General features: G+C 33.3%; 2 protein-coding genes across 2 annotated transcripts in view; both read right to left on the bottom strand.

Annotated features, from left to right (window-relative positions):
- The window catches only part of LOC131001121 (outer envelope pore protein 16-3, chloroplastic/mitochondrial), an 89531-nt gene that overhangs the window by 48349 nt on the left and 18792 nt on the right, over positions 1-22390 (bottom strand). The window lies entirely within an intron of this gene.
- On the bottom strand, positions 18239-19881 carry LOC131011134 (uncharacterized). The gene is made up of 2 exons (XM_057938918.1): positions 19075-19881; positions 18239-18955 (listed from the first exon to the last, which is right to left on the bottom strand). Exons 1-2 carry the CDS (start codon positions 19879-19881, stop codon positions 18239-18241), a joined length of 1524 nt encoding a protein of 507 aa, XP_057794901.1.

Here is a 22390-nt window from a genome sequence, read left to right as displayed (position 1 = left end):
AATAATTTATATAATAAGTTAAAATAATTTCCCGTCGAATTTCGACGGGTTGCGCACTAGTTTTTAGTTATAAATTAGAATATCAACTGATTTCTCGTTGAAATGAACTTCGACATATCACACGCTAGTATTATTTTATTTTTATTTTTTTGAGAATATATAATTTTATTTTATTGCATTTATAAGTATTTGTCTCATGTAACAAATGAGAATCCGAGAAGCAGGTATAGACAGTCGTACGCATTAATTAATAGGTATGATAGGTCAGATATACATTAATTTTAGCCCTTTTAGTACTACTATTTATTAGTAGTTAATTTCCAATGTAATTGAGACACATCTTCACATCACTTTGCACCTACAAAACATAGCTTCTTACTTGAATTATTTAACTTTTAATAATTTTATTTTACACACAAATTTTAAATTTTATATTAAATTATTTAATTATTATTATTTTATTTTGCATACTACTTCATTTTTCATCGTGCTGACATGACATAAATATACTCGTTTAGCATAAATATACCCGTGTTGTGTGAAAAAATAGAACTCACGTCATATTGCATTATTGGATGGAAACTATCTCGTTTCATCTCAAAGTTTGGCCGAAAAATAAATGAATATGCAAAATGAGAAAAAATTAATAATTAAATAATTTTAATAAAAAAATTAAAAATTTATATGCAAAATGTGAGTTTACTGAAAGTTCAATAATTTATATGCAATTAACCCTATTTTTTTCCCTTTGAATTAGGGGAAAGGGACTGTGGAAATTTAACCTAGGAATTTACATTTACTTTGCATGATTGATAAGATGCATGATTGAGTATTTCTATCCTAAAAAATAGGATTGTTTCAATCTCACCCTTTTAATGGGAAAATCAAGCAAAATTAATTTAAATAATAAAAATAATTAAGGTGTTGGGAAATGAAAAGATTAATCCAACATTTATGTTTTGATGATACCAAAACCACTGATAGACACATTCTAGCTGGAGATGGTATTAATACTCTTAACTGTTTGAGTCTCTTGAATAGCTAGACTGGATATTGAATGCAATGATGACAGAAGATGTCAGCTCAACTGAAGACCTGCTCGACTGAAGGCTATGCACAAGTCCAGAACACACTAAGAGATGCAAACTCAACTGAAAGCTCTCAACTGAAGGAAACTGCATGAGAAGCAATTGAGGAACCTACGAGTCATGGCATTCGCCTCAACTGAAGAAGGGAATGCCACGTGGATAACCTCCAAGACATGCTGCAATCTATGAAGAAGTTAGAGGCATTGACTTTAAAAGACGGAATTTCCTCTCTTGTGTAAAAGTCTGCAGCATCCGTACCAAAGGACAAGAAGATCATTTCTCCATCCATCAAAAAAGAATGGAGACAGAGAACCTGAGCAGATTAAGACGTTATCTCACAACGGCAGGATTCGAATAAGAGATCTCCACAAACGGATCTATTATTTAGAGCTGTCTATAAAAAGTTTAGGAGGACACCCCAAGAAGCTGGGGAAGGAAGAGAGAGAAAATCCGACTCAATCGTCAATGTAAAAGCTACATCGGAAGATCAATTCGAGCTCAACCTTCACAAGCATTGAATCGAAGAAGAGAGCAAACAGAGATCATACAATCAGAATGGCTGATTACAAGAATTCTCTTAGAATCACTAGGTAATCAATAGATATATCTTTAGCCTAGTTGATGATTACTTGAGAGCATGTTCTTAGTAATCCTAATTGGTTATTACATAACCTTTTTCTTTCAGAGAGAAGAGTGTTTGTAATAGAGTTCGAGACTAAGACCGAACTCAGCGGTTGTTTAGTACCGTTAAACTAAACAGATCAGTTCCTTGGCACCTGATAAGCCAATTGGTTGTTGTTTAGTACCAGTAAACTAAACAGTTCGGTCCCTTGGCACCTGGTAAGCCAAGTGGTTGTTGTTTAGTACCAGAAAACTAAACTAGGCGGTTACCTTGGTACCAGTTAAACCAAGAGGGAGTTCAGATTAAAGGTTCTTGCTCCAATTACCTTAGCATTAGCTGATTGGACACGACAGTGTCAGGGCGTGCTAAGTGTTAAATCCAATTCAGGATGGATTGGTAGGTTTGTTGTGCACTTCTAAGCATAAGCCCAGAGTGTTTGTTAGACAAATAATCTGGATGTGGATGTAGGAGAGATGTCTCTGAACCACGTTAAAAATCCTTGTGTTCTTTATCTGCTTTCAGTTTTTCCATACTTGTGCGAAACTGTTTTCAACTTAACGGGATTAACTGAAAAGTGTAACTAAGGATTTTACAAGTGACAAACATCTTCTAAAGGCTATTCGCATCAAGCTTAAATTCCGCTGCTGAGTTATTAATCCTACTGACGATTGTGAGTCAGAGAGATTAATAACTCTACTCTGTTTTACAAACTAGACTAAAGCATTACTTGGATATCAGTTAAGCCCAGTGCTCGACTGATGTCACTTTACTGAAGTATCTTCAGTATCAGTCTACAACCTATTTCGAACTGAAATATGGTTAAATTTATTTTGTTTGCGAAAAATAGTCTACTGGTGTATCCCCCATACACCTGTCAGACAACCCTACGGGACCCCAACATAAGGGCATTGAAATATCTCAAAGTTTTAATTCATCAAAGTAAACAATGAATTAATCTTACTATTTTTAACTATCAAGACTAATCATCCAAAGTAAACGCCCCGTGAATGGATTAAATATAGTTCTTCTAGTCCTCAAAAAATTTAATTTGGTAAAATACATCTTTTTTCATTTGCTGGGACGTGAGTAATAATGTCACGTATATGAAAATCTATCATCATCGATTCTTTATTTTATATACAGTATTATATCTGATTACTTATTTAATAAATATGCATATTCTATTTTATTTAATAACAAAACTCTTGTGCAGATGTCCGTAATTTTTAAAATATCAATAAAATAAATAATTAATATTTTAATTATAATTTCTTTTTTGTCAACTAGATTTTAGCTGTCACGAATGCACATGAATTACTTGCCTCTTTATTTAATTTTAGGCCGGAGAAAGAAAAACGTGAAAGCGATATTGTTTCAGTAAATAAAATACATATAAATAATATACTCCCTTTATCCATGATCTGGTAGTGTAGATAAGAAAACACGAGATTTAAGAAAATATTGAGGTATATATATATACGGGCGAAGTTAGGGGCGGAGCCAGACTTTCGATATAAGGGGGTCCAAATTTTTTCGATACATATGTAAAAATTATTATTTGGCTGAATCACGAATGAGTAGGTTAACAATTATAAGACCAGCTATGTTAAGTTATAATTATATTTTATTTTAGTATTTGAGAGTATTACATTATTATTATTATTATTATTATTATTATTATTATTATTATTATTATTATTATTATTATTATTATTATTCAAGTTCAAATTGAATATTAGCTATGAAGTCAATACACGAATAAGCATTGTAGAGCTTGTTCTAGAGGAAACGAGTATTATACAAGAATTAAAAATAGTTAGATTAACACCACAAACAATTTAGAGAGGGAAGAAATAAGAATGAGAAAATTTTCAAAGGCTAGAGATTGAGTGTTATATTATTTCATGTTAAAAATTCTATATTTTTATATTTTTAATTAATATATGTGAAATGACAAAAATACTCCTAAAAATTGTGAAAAATTCCAAGGGAGTCCAGTGACCCCACTGCCCCGTGGCTCCGCCAATGTAATATTTCACTAGAACTACCATGAAGAAAATAAATTAATTAATATAAAAATGTACTCCCTCTATCCACGATCTGTGGTGTAGATAGGAAGACACGAGATTTAAAAAAAATATTGAGAGCGATATATATATATATATATATATATATATATATATATAGTTGAGAAATGGTCTCAATAATTGATTTAGTAATAAATAAATGATTTGTGAGATGAATTTTTTTTGTAAATATTGTGTGTGAATGAAATAAGGTATAAGGACATATATCCTAAAATGGACTACACTTAGGGAATCGTTTACTTAATTTGCATGATCGATAAAATGTATGATTGAGTTTTCCAATCTCATCTTTTCAATGGGATAAGAATCAAGCAGAACTAGTTTAAATGATAAAAATAATCAATAATTTTGGAATATTCTAAAATTTCAATCCATCAAAGTAAATGAGGAATTAATTTTACTATTTTAATCTATTAAGATTAATCATCCAAAACAAATATTTTCTTACTGTGGACGGATAAAAATTGTAGAAGAACTACATTTATCATGAACGAAGGGACAAATAGTGTTCGGTGTTCGATTTTATGTCCCATTATCAAAACTAGTAATTTTGATATTAATTTATTTTTCTAATGCATCTAAAACAGCTCCAATTTGGCCGAATGAAAGCCACAAATCTTTTTATTTGGATTTTTAAAATATCTCCAATCTCTATTTATTATGAAAAAATAGGAGTATATTTTTCCACCGTAATTCATGAAAATCAGCGGCAAGTTTGGCCATGGATATGATCTACTATTTCTTTTTTCTCTAATTTGAATTTCTTCCTCTTCTTCTTTTTAGAGCATTCACGTCGATCGACTCATTTAGGATGACTCTAGTTGATTTCCCGATGAGTCGATTGATGTAGGCTGCCTCCGACTCGAGGGCGACTCATTCGCTTAAATGGAAGGCGTGTGCGCGTGTTTAAAAAATAAAAATAAAAAATAAAAAATTCTGATTTTGAAGAGTAACAGTCTTATTGCCGATTTTTTTTTTCTTTTTTTTAAACGACTATTTGACCATTTTAAATTAAATTTTTTTGGTCTTCAATTATTTTATGCCCCTTTTTTTTAAAAAAATTCATCTATATAATCCCATCCCCCTCAATCCTCTTCCAAAACCATTCTCCCACAATTTTAATTCTCTTCATCCTTCATCTTTTCCATCTCTCAAATTCTTCCACTCATCAAAATGGATCCCAACGATCCAAATGCTCCCGACTGTTTTTCGCCAAATTGGACCGATGATCTTTCCGGCGACTACCATTCCAACTTATCGACGTTTAACTTAGGGGACGAGTCCCAAATGGCCGAGGAGGCGGTGGGGAAGCCTGGGCGGCGTAAGGCGATGGCTCACAAGGAAAAGGCATCGACGCCGGCGGAAGTCGGCCAAAAAGGTCGTAATTCTTTCTTGGATACCTCCAACATGACATCCGAACAACGAGAAATCCATGCAGCACGGGTGGCGGCGATTCTAGAAAGACAAAGAGGTAGAAATCCATGACATTTTCACCGAACATTGTTGTGACGCTTAATGAACATGTGAAAATTTGTACTGAACCTAATTGTATCATTTGCCGAACGTGCAAAATTGCTTTAACGCTACAGCCCAAGACTATCTTACATAAGCTCTAAATCCATTAAGATCACAGTATATGAGTATAGCAAAATTTATACCTGTGAAATGACTGAATATAAACAATACGAGAACTTTCTATAAACAAAATATATACCTCCGAAATGACTGAATATAAATCTGATGATACGAGCAAAAAAAAAATATTAATCTATTAAATTGAGCGTATGTTATAAGTTTGTACTATGTATTTATCAGAACTTTGTTACAATACGAGAACCAAGAAATTACATAAATATTAGAAATAATCTGTCGTTGTTAATCCGTTCATCTACTGTTCATTAATGAACACCAAGTTGGACAAAACTCAAAAGCAGACACTTGGGATTTTTAATCCTTTCTTACTTTCCAGGCCGCAAACAACTGGTAATTTTAAACCTACACAAAATTTCGTTAACACATATAACCACGAACCAAAAATCAATATTAATTTAGAAAATAAAAAATCTTACCAGGCCACAAACAACTGGTAACAACAAAAGATGTTGAAATTTATTTGATGTTTTCTAAAAACTGTTGATATACTTCAATCCCTATATCGATTGTAATTGAAGTTTTGAACCTATTGGCTGCGTGACTATCGATTGTAATTAAAGTTTCGAATGTGTCGGCTGCGAAGTTGGGAACGACAGGGCAGCGGCTGCGGCGTCAAAAAAATCGTAGATTGATGATATTACCAGACGAATCCATATCAGAAATTCTAGGCTTTTCTTCATTTCTTCAATGTGGTAGAAGAAGAAAAATACAGAGTTCGATCTGCATAATTAATTATGATTTGGTTATGGTAATTAAGGGATATAATAATAAGTAAATTTACAATCGTTAGATGTAGTAAAATGAATGAATATGCTTCCTTCTTTCTTTGCAAATATTTATTTTCCTACTCAACTTCCTCCCGTAGTAATTTTCTCGAGTAATGGATAGGACGCAACCCTCAATCAACAATTCAATTTGATTTGTTATATGCAGCTTGGCCTAACTTGTTCAGCCAATTTGAGCAATGAAACAACATCAGAATCTTGCGTCAACTCAAGAGCAACAACCTCATTCACCTGCTGCAATAGCTTAATGAAATTAAATTAAATTTTTGGAAATTCCACTATTTTTTGTTGCAACTCTTAGGATCCATGAAATTGATTGGGTCAAGAGATAATTAATTTCTAACATTTTAAGATTACTTGTGTTTTTCAATATCAGAAATTATATTGAAATTTAAAAGTCTAAAATTGAGGGCACATGAAAGATGAATACATCTTGGCTGATTTTCATTGCTTGATGTGACGATAAAATTCTTTATAGAAAAAGAAAATATTTACAGCTGCAACCAACCGGCCGACTTGAAATTAATTTAGATGGGATAAATAAATGAAATTAATACCTTTCATGTGTCTGTCATCTCTATTCATAAATTTGAGCCTTTATTGGCCTTTTATTTTCTCCACAATAAAATATAAACTAGCTTTTGTAAGTATTTCTTTTGAAATTGGTTGGTTAAATTAGATGTCCTTTTCCGAATGAGATTTAGTGTACCATATTTTATGTCCTACTTCATGTCTCACTTTTAATTTTACTTATTTTCTTATATATTTTTTCTTCAAATTCAATTTTATATGCTTTAGCTTAATTTTGTGATTATTAACTAGGGTTTATTCCATCAAATTAGGGTATATAATTATTTATTATTATTTAATTTCACTTTTATTAGCTAATAATTGATTGATAAATTCAAAGTCATGGTATATATATATTTTTTAAAATTTAATTTTTTGAAATAAAATTTAAGTATAATTCATAGTATTATAATAAATTTATTTTTATAAAAAATATTTTTAAAATAATAAATATAAGAATGAGACATATTGATATATATATATATAAAATTGTGGGACACTCAATCTCATCCCGTCATTTTCGATTCCGCAAGCATAAAGACATAATTTAATGCAAACAAAGATACGGGAGTATTACATTAATGTACAATAACTCAATTCTAACTAAACAAAGGACACACACACATACGAATACGTACTAAATATTGAATTGACAATATAGTAACAAATACTAGTTGCATGTACTATTTTTCACGGCAAAGAAAACTTGAAAATTCTTTTCTAAAATCATTCACGCATCTGATAGGCTGACACACACACACGTATATATATATATATATATATATATATATATATATATATATATATATATATATATATATATAGGGAGAGGTTCAGGAAAGAACCATAAATAAAAGAAGACCGGAGAACCATTTTCAGCCATTCGATCATCAAGATCTACGGTGGATGCATCATCTTGTTGGATGAATGCAGATCCTGGGTTCGAATCCTGAAGGGAGCATTTTTTTAATTTTTTTGAGTGCATTAATTTTAACAGCGGATGCATTAATTTTTACAGTGAATGCATTAGATTTGATGGTTCTCCCGTTCTCACAAATAATGCAGTTCTCTCTAGAACCACACCCTATATATATATATATATATATATATATAGGGTGCGGTTATAGTGAGAACCACACTTATCGTGAGAACATAAGAACCATTAAAATCAATGCATCTACTATATAAATTAATGCATTCGCTATTAAATTTAATGCATCCGAAAATAATAAATTTTTTGCTCTCTTCAGGATTCGAACCCAGGATCTGCATTCATCCACCAAGATGATGCATCCACCGTAGATCTTGATGATCGAATGGTTTAAAATGGTTATCTGTTCTAATTTTATTTACTGGTTCTTATTTGAACCTCTCCCTATATATATATATATATATATGGTTGGGATCTATAAAGAAGTAACTATATTTCGTTCTGAATAAGTCAATAAATTTACCGAATAAATCACCCGACCGCACGAATAGTTATTTTACTGAATAAACACGTACATTTTTCGTTCATGCGCTCGCGTGATTTATTCAGTAAATGTATTGAGTTATTCAGCCTTCGTTGTTTCCTTCTACATTTAGCATTCTTCATTGATCCCTTTCCCTATATATATATATATATATAGGGGGCCGCTCCAATGAGACCCCCTAATTTTAGTGAGATCTAGGGCACGATCTGGTGCGTTTATTTTATCAATCCTATGACTGATATTGTATCTGGAGGGTGATTTTTTTTCGCAGGGTTCGAATCCTGGAGGGAGCAGAATAATTTAAATTTTGTTATTCATCAGTATATACTGCATTGTTCATCAGTATATACGGCCATGTTCATCAGTTTATATGTCTTATTCATTACGAATTTTTTAAATTTTATTTTTCATCAGTATATACATCTTGTTCATTAGATATACGTTTTGTTCATTAGTATTATATGTCTTATTCATTGTACTCATGTTACACGTAAAATAGGGGGTCTCACTGGAGCGCCCCCTATATATATATATATATATATATATATATATATATATATATATATATATATATGGAGAAGATCCGTAGAGAATGCTAAATATTTTGAGAAATAGATAATGCGTGAAAAAATAACGAATAAGTCTATAATTTCGATGAATAAAACAATGTAGCGTATGAATAAGATTTTGGCCTGGGTTCGAATCCTGGCAGGGGCGAGATTTTTACTATATTTACTGAGTATATATGTTCATTAATTATGCTAATTTGTTCGTAAAATTTATAGATTTATTCGTTATTCTTCATTCTCTACGAAAATATAATTCTCTATGGATCCTCCCCCTATATATATATATATATATATATATATATATATATATATATATACACATGAGGAAGTTCAATAGGAAAATAAATATTTACAAAGAAAAGAGAAACAATCTCAGCCATTGATCATGATCCATCGAACGGTCAATAATTAAGATTAAATTTCATGTCCATATTTTTGATGAACGTATCGGTAATTGTGTTGAACGTATCCAGGTTTCGAACCCCAAACATTCAATAAAATTATTGGTATGTTCAACTACATTATTGACATGTTCAATGTTTCTCCTTTTCTTGTATAAGCTCATTTTCTTGTAGAACCGAACCTTATATATATATGAAGATCATGTGAAATATATCTCCCTCCCACGTCGGAAAAAAAAAATTTGTCCTAAAAAATACAAAACCTAAAATATATACTCCATCCGTCCATGATTTAATGCCCTACTTGGGTGTGGGCACAGAGACTAAGAAAGCTGAAAAAGATGATCATATGAATAAATTAAAAGGGTATAGTGGTTAAGAGATTAGATTACTTTTACTAATATTTGATTAGGAGATTGCTTTTAATTTTTTAATTTATTTTTTATATGCATTTGGGATTATATATTTTTTTCTTCTTGTTTACTTGTTTAATTTTTTTTCTCTTTTTTTTTTTCGTTTTTCTATTCTTGTTCGTTTTTTTTTCTTTTTCTTTTTTCTGCTCTATCATTTTGTAAGGGATTACTCTATCAATTCATGTAAATTCTTGTTTAATCATTTGGGATTACTCTATCAATTCTTTTTCGTTTTTCTTTTCTACTCTTTTTGTTTCAATTTTTCAGTTTATTAATATGAAAATATAGTGATTGTAAATTTCGAAGGGCTGTACAGAGAAAGAGAGGCGCGCAGCTTCGGATTCCGGCGGAATCGGCTCCGATTCAGCGAGAGGGAGGCGCGCAACTTCGGTTTCTGGCAGCAACCATGGCGCCACTTCGGATTCCTGCGGAATCGGCTCCGATTCAAAGAGAGGGAGGCGTGCCGCTTCAGTTTCCGGCAGCAACCACGTCGCCGCATCAATTTCCGGCTGCATCGCCTCCGATCTAGAGACATGGAGCAACCACGACACTTCTGAGCGATCGAAAGCCGCCGCTCCGCATTCCGGCGGCAATGGCTCCGACACACATATATCGAAGGCGGTGAAGTCCGTTTCAGCCACAACCGACACCGATTCACAGAGATCGAAGGCCGAGATTTGTGTTTCTAGCACAACCGACTCCGTTTATGAGGGAGGATAAAACCGAGTGACGTAGTGTAGCGCTATATCCTCCATCGAAGATGGAGGGTTTTTTGTCTCTGATAGATTCATTGAGTAATAGAGAGAGGCAGACGAACATAGACGCTATAGATCTAGGGTTTCTTTCAGAGAGAGAAAGACGAATAGAGAAACGATACAGATCTAGGGTTTGTTCCAGAGAGAGAGAGACGAAGACAAAGAGAGAAATGGTAGATCTAGGATTAATTCAAGAGAGAGGAAGATGAAGATCAGATGGAATTCTCTAGAACATGAAATTAAGCATAGAAAAATGAAGTGCCGATTTTTAAATTAAATAGATCTAGAAACCATAGACACCAATAAATTAAATAGGCATAAATGAAGTGCCCATTTTTAATAGTCTTGGAATTAGTTAATGTTAGTGAATTAATTAAGGAAATACTTAATTCTATAATTAAGTGGGTTAAAAAATGAGAAGGGATAATTAATGACAAAGGGTAGTAATTTTAAATAAAAAGGGAGGGTGAAAAGGTACAAAAAGCATAATAGAGCATTAAATTGTGGACAGATTTTTAAAAGCAAGTAGGACATTAAATTGTGGACGGAGGAAGTATATTCTAGTAAGAGTGGATTTTGAAAATAGCTTATTTCTTTTAGTAAATTTAAAAATTATCCACTAAGATAAAAACTTAAACCATTAGCCACACTTACCATTTTACTCTTTAAACATCACCCTTTAAAAAATTCGTGCATTTCACAACCAGTCGAATTCATAACTAGAATTTATTTTGGTTGTGAATTCACAACCAAAATTTATTTTAATTGTGAATTCAAGTAGTTGTGTTTGAGTTTTGAAGTTTGAATTCACAACTAAAAACATTAGTTGTGAATTCACAACTAGAAATATTGTTAGACATGAATTCAAGTTTTACAACTTGAATTCACAACTACAAATATTGTTAGTCGTGAATTCAAGCTTTAAAACTCAAATTTACGACTACTTAAATTCACAAATAGCAATAGAGTTGGTTGTGAATTCGAAATTTAAAACTCGAATTCACAACTAACACTAGCAATTCAGTCGTGAATTCGAGATTTAAAACTCGAATTCATAACCAACATTAACGATTCAATTGTGAATTCATCGAGCTAGTTATGAATTCATAGATTTGGTTGTGAATTCAAGAACATTAAATTATGAATTCATAGATCTAATTGTTAGGGGTCATTTTGTGAGTGAAAGAGAGCGGCTAAATTTTTAAATTTTAATGTAGGGGTAATTTTGTACTTTTACACAAAAAGTGGCCAATTTTAAAAAAAAAATTATCTCATAGGCCATTTTTAAAATTTACGATAGGAAATAGGCATATATTACCTCTTCTAGCAATGCTTTAAAATAGTACTCCCTCTATCTCTCAAACATTTTCCTATCTTTCTATTTTGGTCTGTCCCCAAAATATCTTTCTAACCTATTTTTGGAAACAATTTTATTAATTATTACTCTTACAATTTCACTTTTTGTGGGACTCAGTCTCCACTTTCACTAATTATTGCTCTCACAATTTCACTTTTTATGGGACTCATTCTCCACTTTCACTAACTATTACTCTTGCAATTTTACTTTTCGTGTGACACATTCTCCACTTATTAAATACACAACTAACTTTTATTAAAATCCATGTCATCTTCCCGTAGAAAGATATGTTTGAGGGACATTGAAAGTAGTAATATGTATATCTAGATATGGTAGTATAAACCGAATAAATTCATGTATATGGTTGGGTTATAATAACAATTTAACTTATGCAATTAACGTATAAATTATATTTTCGTGATCTTTTAATTGTAGTGATATACTTTATCCGTCCATAAAAAATGGTGCACAATTATTATATTTAACGTTAATAAAAAATGGGGCATTTTTCCTTTTGAGGACATGTGCCCACCTTTTTTTATTATATTTTATCCTTATAAATACTGCAAAAGTCCAACTTGAATTCAATCTCAATGATTCATTTTAAATAATAGTGAGACACTTTTTCCACTAATTACTCATTTTGTTAAAATTTAGGGATAATTGCGTGAAAATACACAAATTTTGCCAAAAATCCATATTTGATGTGAAGTTAGGATTTTACATTTTAATACACCAACTTTCGTTGTTGTCCAAATTTGACACGACTTAATTCTTAAAAATTCAAAAAACAACCCATTTTTATAAATAATTATACAAAGACCCACTTATGTTATTATTTGGGACATTTAAACCAAAACAAGATATTTCCTTATGATGTTTTCTTTTAATCTTTGATCCATGCCTAAAATGGTTTAAAAGAAAACATCATAAGGAAATATCTTGTTTTGGTTTAAATGTCCCAAATTATAACATAAGTGGGTCTTTGTATAATTATTTACAAAAAGGGGTTGTTTTTTGAATTTTTAAGAATTAGGTCGTGTCAAATTTGGATAACAACGAAAGTTGGTGTATTAAAATGTAAAATTCTAACTTCGCGTCAAATATGAATTTTTGGCAAAGTTTATGTATTTAGGTGCAATTTTCCCTAAAATTTATGTCTAAACTTGCCTCATTTTTTTGGAGCGATAGAGTATCTACTTACTTTCACTCTTCCAAAGTATCAAAGTTTGAAGATGTATACAAATATATGAGACAAAATACAAATTGTAAACAGTTATCTTCAACATCTCAATGTTGTGACATTCCCAATATTTGTGGCAGAGTGATATAAAATTTTATTTTGTTAAAATTTATGTCATATAAACATGTGAAATATGACGCGGAAGCCCGTTGTCCTTTCATGCGATAAGCTATGGAAAATGTAATGTTATATGGCTTCACTTTTTGCCAACAGTAAAATCTCTATAAGAGAATAAAAAATAGGACTACGAAATTACACCAGTCAAACGATTTTTTTCGGCACTATTCAACGTAAAACTTACTAGGGTAAACTTTATAAGTAGCCTCTTTTTTTCTCATTATAGTTCTTATTTAAAAAATAAGTGTATTCCTATAATCCTTATTTTAAAGTTGTAATAAAACTTAAAAAATAATACTACTAGTAATAGATTTTTCATAGCTGAAGAGAGATCGAAGGTAGTGATCATGGGATCCTATGAACTCAAAAAGGAAAAAAAAAAAAAAAAATCAAAGTCCAGCAATATCATGCTCCAATAATTTATTTCCACTTTTTTTTTTGAATTTTTTTTGCAATCGCGTGGCAATGGTTATAACTATCAAAGGCAGACAAAGATACAGAGCTTATACACACAAATGTATTAAGAGAAAAGACTAAGGTTAGGTTTTTAGACTTGACACAAGAACAAATTTGGAAAAGAGAAAAGCAGATTTACAGCTCCAGATTTTGACATAAATGGCAGAATCAAGAAATACACTCTTTTCTTTTCCTATTATGGAAGCTGGTTCAAAATGCGGATGAGGAGGTGGCGCTGCCACGTGAATGTGATTTTCGAAACTTTTAAGATTTCTATACTCATGAAATTATTAGTACTTTTTTAGTGTTTATTAGAACTTTAATATTATTAAATGACGATTTTATAAAAAAAGAAAAGAAAAAACCAAAAAAACCCTTGAAAGCACAGAAGGAGCAGACTAAGGGCCGAACCTCATTAAAACCTTTAGAACTTTAATAATATATTGAAGCTAAGATTTCAAATTATTTTTAAATGATTAATTATTTATAAATTCGCAAACTGTGACTAAATTTCGACCTTTAACCAATCAAATAACTTGATCAAAAAATATACGAACTTTATTAATTTTTAAATTTTATTTTGAAATAATATTACAAGTTACGACCATACTTAAGTATACACTGCACCAAAATCCATATTTCAATCCAAAAGTATCACTACTTTTTTGAGGTCATTTTTCTGCGACCGAAACTCAATAATATCGATGCAATAGTAAACTATCATTGATAACTTTCCAACAACACTTTCGAATTGTCTATTGAATTCCAGACAATTGATTTAGTCAACAAATTTCAAACAATAAAATTATGCACGCAAGTTTGGGGTCCGAAATTCGACGTAATGTAAACGCTAAAACTAAAAAGTGTTTGTGGGTTTTTAAAGCCAATTTTATGAATTGTTCGACCACGTTTTTAATTTCGTCGTCGGGCAGTTATTCCAACCATGTAAAATGGTGAGTGAAACTAAAGTTTGCAGTGATTGTGTTGAAATTTCGACGATGATTTATCGATAAATTAATGGGATAATTGTTGGAAAATACATAATTTTTTTTATAATAAATATATTAATTTATAATTTATTATCAATTGTCCCACGAGGCATCCGACGAAATCAAAATTGATGTGGCACTTAGGTGGCAAAATCAAAACTGATGTGTCGATTTCATAGACGAAACGAAAGAACTTCATTTCATTAAGAATTAAAGATAGATTATATTTAATTAAAAATATTAGAAATAAAACATAAATAAAAAAACCTAAAATCCAAAACCAGCGGCGTCGAAATTGAAGAGTAAGGCGGCGCGCCACTGGTGGCGGAAGGAATCGTGAGTGATGGGGTTGACGGAGAGACGGTCAGCGAAGCCCAAACAAGGGATCGCCACCGAGCTGGAGAAGAAAAAAGCAATTCATTCTGAAACCCACGCTCACCTTGCAACACCATCAAAGAGAGTAAATCCCGAATCTTTAGCGAAGTGGCAGCGACTTGAACTCGGCACAGTAGATGGAGCCGAAGCCGCCCTGGCCAAGCGGAGGGAGGAGGTAGGAGAGGCGTAAAGGGGGTTTCTTGGAGGCGGAAAGGGCAGTGCATTTCTTGATGATTCTGCGGAAGCAGAGGAGAAGCCACAAAAAAGCCGTCGTCAATTCGCCGACGAGGGGCGGCAAGATGTGGTTGGTCGGGTGGCGGGGAAAGGGGGAGTGTGTGTGTGATTTGGCGATTTCGACTGCTACATCACTTTTGATGCTCATTCGAATTTGTAAATCGCGGATAATTGCAAATAAAATATAAATTAATGTATTTATTAATTAAATTAAAAAATGCTGATAAAAAAAAAATCCATGTATTTTGCCGCTATTAGTTTCTCTAATAGCACACTGGATAATTTATGATGCCACATAGCCTAATTTGGATTCATACCATATCCCAAAAACTTATAAAATTTGTGCATTTTTTCATCGATATTTTCAATTTAAAAGAAATGAAATTTATCCACAATTTGTACTTTTACATGCAATTCATCCTTTAAAGGGTGTTTACTTTGTCTAATAATATAAATTGATGAATCATAGGATTAAATATATAAAATAGTACTAGTATAAAATAGTAAAATTAATCAATTAATCAAAACAAATTGTAGATTAGCCAAAATTATTTTTAACAATCTATCGTATTATTCAAGATAAACACCCTGCAATTAAAAATGATAAGACTATAGTGAGAGCGAAAGAAATGTATAAAATCACCCGAATTAGTATATTATATCATAGAGATTAGTATAAGTAAGGGCGGATCTAAGAATTTAATAATAATCGGGCGAGATGTCACCGAATAATTCTAGTGAATTTTTAGTAAAGAAAATAGGTCGGTTCTTGAAATATTTATTTAGAATCATGACCGGGCGAGATTGACATATATAAATAAAAAAAATTAAATCATATATATGTATATAGGTAATAAAAAAATTGATTGAGCGGCGGACGAGGGTGCCTGACCTCTAAAATTGTCCCTGAGTATAAGAAAATTATGTATAAAATCACCTGAATATATACTAGGTTAAAAGGCCAAGAATTCAATTTTAAGTCAATTTTAAATTGATTCAAAATTTAGTGGCAATTTTATAATAAATTAGTTATAATAAAATTGAAGATTTATTTGTAAATTATATTTAGTAATTTTATTTTCTTATTTTTATTTTTGTTTTATTTCTTTGTAAAATTATGAAATTCGACTAATTATAAAATATATTTAAAATGCATATTTAATTAAAGATCACGGTAAGAGCTTTTGGTAATTATAAAATATATTTAAAATATACTATTTTATGTAAATATTTGAATTAAAATGTAAAAACTATATTAATTTAAAGATTAAAACTTTAAAAAAAAATCTCACTCCTCTTCCATCTGTTTTAAATAAATCCATTTTTCAATTATCTTTTGTTTATATATATATATATATATATATATTTCATTTTCATAATATCAATATGTATTAGTGTAAATCACTCTTTATTTTTTTATTCTTTTAATATTCAGCTCAAATATACTCCCTCCGTCCCATTATTGAAGACACAATTTCCTTTTTGGGTTGTCCCAATAATGAAGACACATTTCCTTTTTGGGAAAGAATTAGTGATTTAAGTACACTAATTAACAATTGGCTAATGAGAGTATAAGTACTCAAATTTCTCTCTCTCTCTCTCTCATTACTTCACGCCCTCTCTCTCTCTGCCATTACTCCCGAAACCCTAGCCCCTCAATTCAGTCTCCGCCGCTCTCACCTTCGATCTCATCAGTGTCTCCCTCCACCTTCGAGACTCCGATACGCCGTCTCCCTTCACCCTCGATCTGCGATACGTTGCCCTCCCTTTCTCCCTCCACCCTCGATCCACCTCCATTAGCGCCGCCCTCCTCCGAGGTGAGTAAACTGAAATTTCCGCCTCCCGTTGTCTTCGAGAACCTCTAAATCTCGAGGTAGATGAGCCAAAAATTAGGCTGGGCTTCGATCGGTGAATTCGTCCCCGATTCGGAGGACTTCGATCCGTTTGAATCTTTGCCTTCATTGCCTCCGCCGCCCCCTGGTTATATTGCTGAGCTTCACGGTGGATTCCAGTCGGAATCCGACGAGTCCTTGGGGTTTTCTTTGCCTCCATTCCCGCCGCCGCCCCCTGGTTATTCTTCTCAAATTGAAGGCGGATTTCGAACTCCCTCGAAGGAGTCCTCCGGTGGTGCTTTGGAGGAGGGGTTGACGGTGAATGATACGCCCGTGTTGCCGATCCGACGGCCCATGATTCGGCGTTACATCCGCTGCCGACGCTCTCTTGCGATGAAGAAAGAGGAGTCCGATTTACTCCATTCCTCATGCACTGAGCAAGGGGAGGACGTAACTAAAAGAGAGAGGGAGGAGGCGGCAGTCGATGATGACACCCCAGAATGGTTGAGCGGCTGTACTCCGGTTGTCCGACGGTTCCTCGAAATCTACTTACCGCCTGTGAAAAGGGTGAGATTGTTCTTATTGTACTTGTGTCCCTCATATTAATTGCCTTAGTACATTGTGGTAGATGGATTTCGTATGCTGAGATGATGATTCATGAGTAATATGAGCTGTGTGATTTTTTTTTGGTTATGGCTGTGATTTTGGTTCTGTCTTCTTCAAGATTGTTAACTGACTGAATATGGTGTGTGTCCTCTGTGTTTGTTTGAGGGCTGTGACCCCCTTGTGCTCATGTATGTGTTGGTATGAGGGTTGTGACCCCCTGTGCTCATGTATGTGTTGGTATGAGGGCTGTGACCCCCTGTGCTCATGTATGTGTTGGTATGAGGGCTGTGTCCCCCTGTGCTCATGTATGTGTTGGTATGAGGGCTGTGTCCCCCTGTGCTCATGTATGTGTTGGTATGAGGGCTGTGTCCCCCTGTGCTCATGTATGTGTTGGTATGAGGGCTGTGTTCCCCCTGTGCTCTTTTCAAACTGAAATTAAACATCTTACAAAATGATTTCTTTTCAAATTGATCCTACATCCTGTTCTTCGATTTACAAAATGATTTCTTTTCCATTGTCTATACAGCCAATTCCTTTTTCCTATGAGACATTTACAAAAAGATTTCAACAAAATGATTTCCACTATCTTTAAAGGCTGCTCTTGCACGTAACTAAATGGAGGCATCCTCAATCAATTTCATTTGATTGAAGGCTGCCTCCATTGCATCATATGCATCCTCTTCTAATCCAATGTCATCTCTGCCATCATCTTCTACTCCAAACTGATCTCTGCCATCATCTTCTACTCCAAACTGATCTCTGCCATCCTCTTGTAATCCAAACTGATCTCTGCCATCCTCTACTAAACCCAACTGCTCTCTAAACTCATCTATGCCATCCACCTCTCCCTTTTCAGTCAAGTATGCCAAACACTCTTCCACTAGCTCTTTAGGGACCTCCAATGCCATTGGCAAATTTCCCTGTCTTGCTAACATCCCCTTCTTCATGTGTGGGATTTTATAACAATTCTGACCTTTAACTTTCATGATCTCAGTTAAGCATCCCTGTAGGCTCAAAAACACATTGTTTAAAGTAAATGCACTGAGCTCCTCAAAGGATTTCTGAACTGCCTGCACTAGTTCCCCTTCATTTGTGCTAACAGCCTGCACTTGCAAGCTTTGAATAGCCCTAAACCAACCTAAATCATTGATGTTGGTGTCTGGGCTGTTTGGAGGCTGATGAATAATTCTAATATCAAAGCCATTTGCACTTGCAGCTGCTCTAAAATCTGGATCATCATCTTTTATATGGGGCTTAGCATTATCTTGCTGTATGTATATGGTTTTGCTTGCAAATTGGGGCCACTTGGCCATGATTGCAGGTATAAGCTGTATATATAGACAACAAACTGAAATTACACATCTTAAACATCTTAAAATAAGCTCAACATAATAAAACCAACCATCTGTGATTTACAATGCATACATAGCTCTTGTGAACTCCATACCTTGTAGATGTACATGTCCTTCATCACTTCTCTAGTGATGGACTGAATTGGCTTCTCTTCTAAGGTTCCAGCCTCTCTGTTCTTGGATCTTCTTTTGGCTGGCACCATCTCAGTGAAAGGGAAAATCCCTATCTTGCCATCAAATAATACACTCCCATCTTCATCAAATAAGGGCCTACACACTGCACATAGGAACATAACCTTTTTGATGAACTTTTTACTTTTACATGTGCGGTGTGGGTCGATTTCTGCTGGAGTCAAGTAAAATTTGTGATTTACTTTGCTCATGTAGAACCACTTCTCATCAGCATGAATAACATTGTGCATGTTATTGAATTTGAGGACATTGCATATTCTGTCATACACAACTTGTTGTAGAGAGAACCGCAGCCGTAATAACTTGTTGGGGGCTGTTAAATCTGGTCGAATGGCACTAGAATGAGGTCTGATCAGCCCCTTTGATATCCATCTACCAACTGTGCTCTTTGAGCAGTTTATGCCGGTTGCAAGCCTTCGAATTGTACCCCTTTTGTGCAATTCAAGACTTGAAATGAGTTCCAAATCTATGTGCACTCTTTTCCTTCGACTCTTGCTGATTTTTTTGCTTTGAACGGTAACCAACTGACCTTGTGCATGTTCTTCTTTTGCAGCTTTCCACAAACGGGCGATAGAACTTCGACAACATCCCCATTTCTCCATGGCTGCCTTGGCTGTCCCATAGTGAAGCTTCCCATTTGAAGAGTTTTGAAGAAGAAACAATGCAATAGCTTGTCGTTCTGCCGCACTGAGATCTTTCCTTCTAGTCATCCTCTCTTTTTTTTTTTGGTGGAATCTGTTTTTTGAATGAAAGATTTGTGGCGAAATGCTGCCCAAATTTTGGTGTAATTAGTGTATGCAAAGACCCCCTTTTATAGGGTTGTAAACTGAAATTTTGGTGGCAATTTTAAAGCTCCCCTCAATTTTAATGTGGCGCCACTTTTTTCAAAGTCCCTCTTAATTTTGGTGTAATTAGTGTACTGGAAATGAACAGAAATTTAACAAAAAAAATGAGAAAACAGAAATTAAAAAAAATGTGACTGAAATTAATTTATTGAAATTTTCGAAATTTAAATTTTTTTAATTTAAAATTTGAAGTCAAAAGTTAAAATAAAAGTCAAACAATTCATTAAACAATACCTAATCAATTTACTAATGGAGGTGGGCCATATCACTTTAACACCTAAACCACTACTCCTTAATCTCCGTGCCCAAATGAATTGTGTCTTAAATATTGGGACGGAGGGAGTATTTAGTTAAAATTATTTTTTATTATATTTATAATTATTATAATTGAGTTGATATTAATTTTATATAAATATAAAAATATAAAAAACCAATTCATTCATTGCACGGGATGCAAACCCCAGTGAATATAAAAACACCCTATCATAAAAACTACTCCCTCTGTCCCACGAATCTTGATACATTTCTAAATATAGCAACAATTAGCTAAAAAAATAAGGGTTCTTAATTATACTTAGAGCATCCACAGTGGTGACTCGATGGGCTTACTCGAGTCACCACCCCATCGAGTCACCCCCACTGCAGGCGCCCCCTTACTCGAGGCCTACTCGATTTTTTGAGTATGGCTCGATGCCGACGATGTTTAAAGCTAGCGCGTGTTTACACCCGCCCAATATTAAAAAAAATAATAATAATAATAACTTTTGAATTCTTCATTCCAACATTTAGCCGAAATGATTTTTTTTTCTTTCTTTTGATTCCAACGGCTTTATATTTATTCCCTTTTTTTGTCTTCCTATAAATATCCCTCAATTTTTTACTTCATTCACACCTCAATTCATCATCTTCTTCAATCTTTCTCTCTTACTCAACTACAATTCTTTCTCCTCCCCTAAAAATGGCCGAATGGTTCGATGATACTTCGTCGTCTTCGTCCGACGGGGTTGCGCAAGAAATCATCAATGAGATCGTGGAGCGGAAAAAGTGATTGCTCAAATGTTCTCCCAATCAGAGCCGGAACGTGTTATTATTCACCATTGGTCTTACGTTTATCGTGATCGTGAGGCTGCCGGAATAGTTATTTTAGGCTATATTTTTAAATTTTTAAGATTTATGTAATTTTTAGGATTTTAAAATTAATGCAATTTAAATTTGAAGTAAATTGTGTTGTTTAAATTTGTGCAATTAAAGTTAAATGAAAAATACAAAAATCAAAATTAAAAGATAGAGTGAGATAATGAGTCATCCCATTGTGACCTCCTTACTCATAGTGGTCCCCCATTTCTATCAAGTAAACTCCTTACTCAACCACTGTGGATGCTCTTAATTATCAATTTTCTACTTTATTAGCTACATACTTCTAATTTATCATTTTTCTACTTTATTACCTACACACTTAAAATAATAATTTACAACTCCTTAATTCTCATGCCAAAAACAAATGCATCAAGATTTGTGGGACGGAGGGAGTACGCTATTGCTACTTTGAATTGGATCAATGCATAATTAATTTGAGGAATCTTTTATTCTCCAAAAGAAAAGGAAAAGCCCATTTTCAGAGCCAGTGGACCTTAATGACGCTAGGCCCAAATCCTTCCAACCGTATATTTGTTTCTGCTTTTTTCTTTTTCCTCTTCTTTTCCCCCTTCTTCTATAGAATAAGAAGCACAAAAATACTGTAACCAATCTGGTGCATTTTCAAGGTTCATTTTATCGACCATATCTCATATTTCACTTCACCAACACACATCATGTACGAATAATAGTAAAATACGAGAAATGACATTGAAAATCAACTAAAATAGAGCAGGAATTATGTCTTAATCAAATGATATATACTCGAATCAGCATCTGATATAGCCTCAACTTTCTAAGCGACAAAATGACTGCAAAATCAAATGAAACGAGTTGAACTCGAAGCAGACGAGCATCAAAACTGGATCATAAACGCGTTCAATCAAGAATCATTTAAATTTCAGCAAAGACCTAACCTACATTGTGTCATCGCGTTCAAGATTCTCTTACACAAAGCCGTAAACACTAAACATGCAACTGCTGAGAAACAAATCAACTTGATTGGCCAGGCATGGATGATAAATCTTACAATATATTCAAAGGAAATGAATATTCAGACGCAAAACTATCTAGTTATATACGACCTATCTTCCCTTATAAGTTATAACCCTCAACCATGCACGAGCACAAAAATGTACCAAAAATAACCATCTTTCAAATGAGCTTCTTCAGAAGTCAGGAGATTAAATCAAGTAAAGCAAATAAATTTATTTTTTCATACCAAAAAATTGATGCAAAT

This window comes from Salvia miltiorrhiza, chromosome 1 (assembly GCF_028751815.1).
Source record: "Salvia miltiorrhiza cultivar Shanhuang (shh) chromosome 1, IMPLAD_Smil_shh, whole genome shotgun sequence".
Lineage (NCBI taxonomy): Eukaryota > Viridiplantae > Streptophyta > Magnoliopsida > Lamiales > Lamiaceae > Salvia > Salvia miltiorrhiza.
Note: the sequence above shows the minus strand (reverse complement) of the source record. Positions and strands in the feature narration are given on the sequence as shown.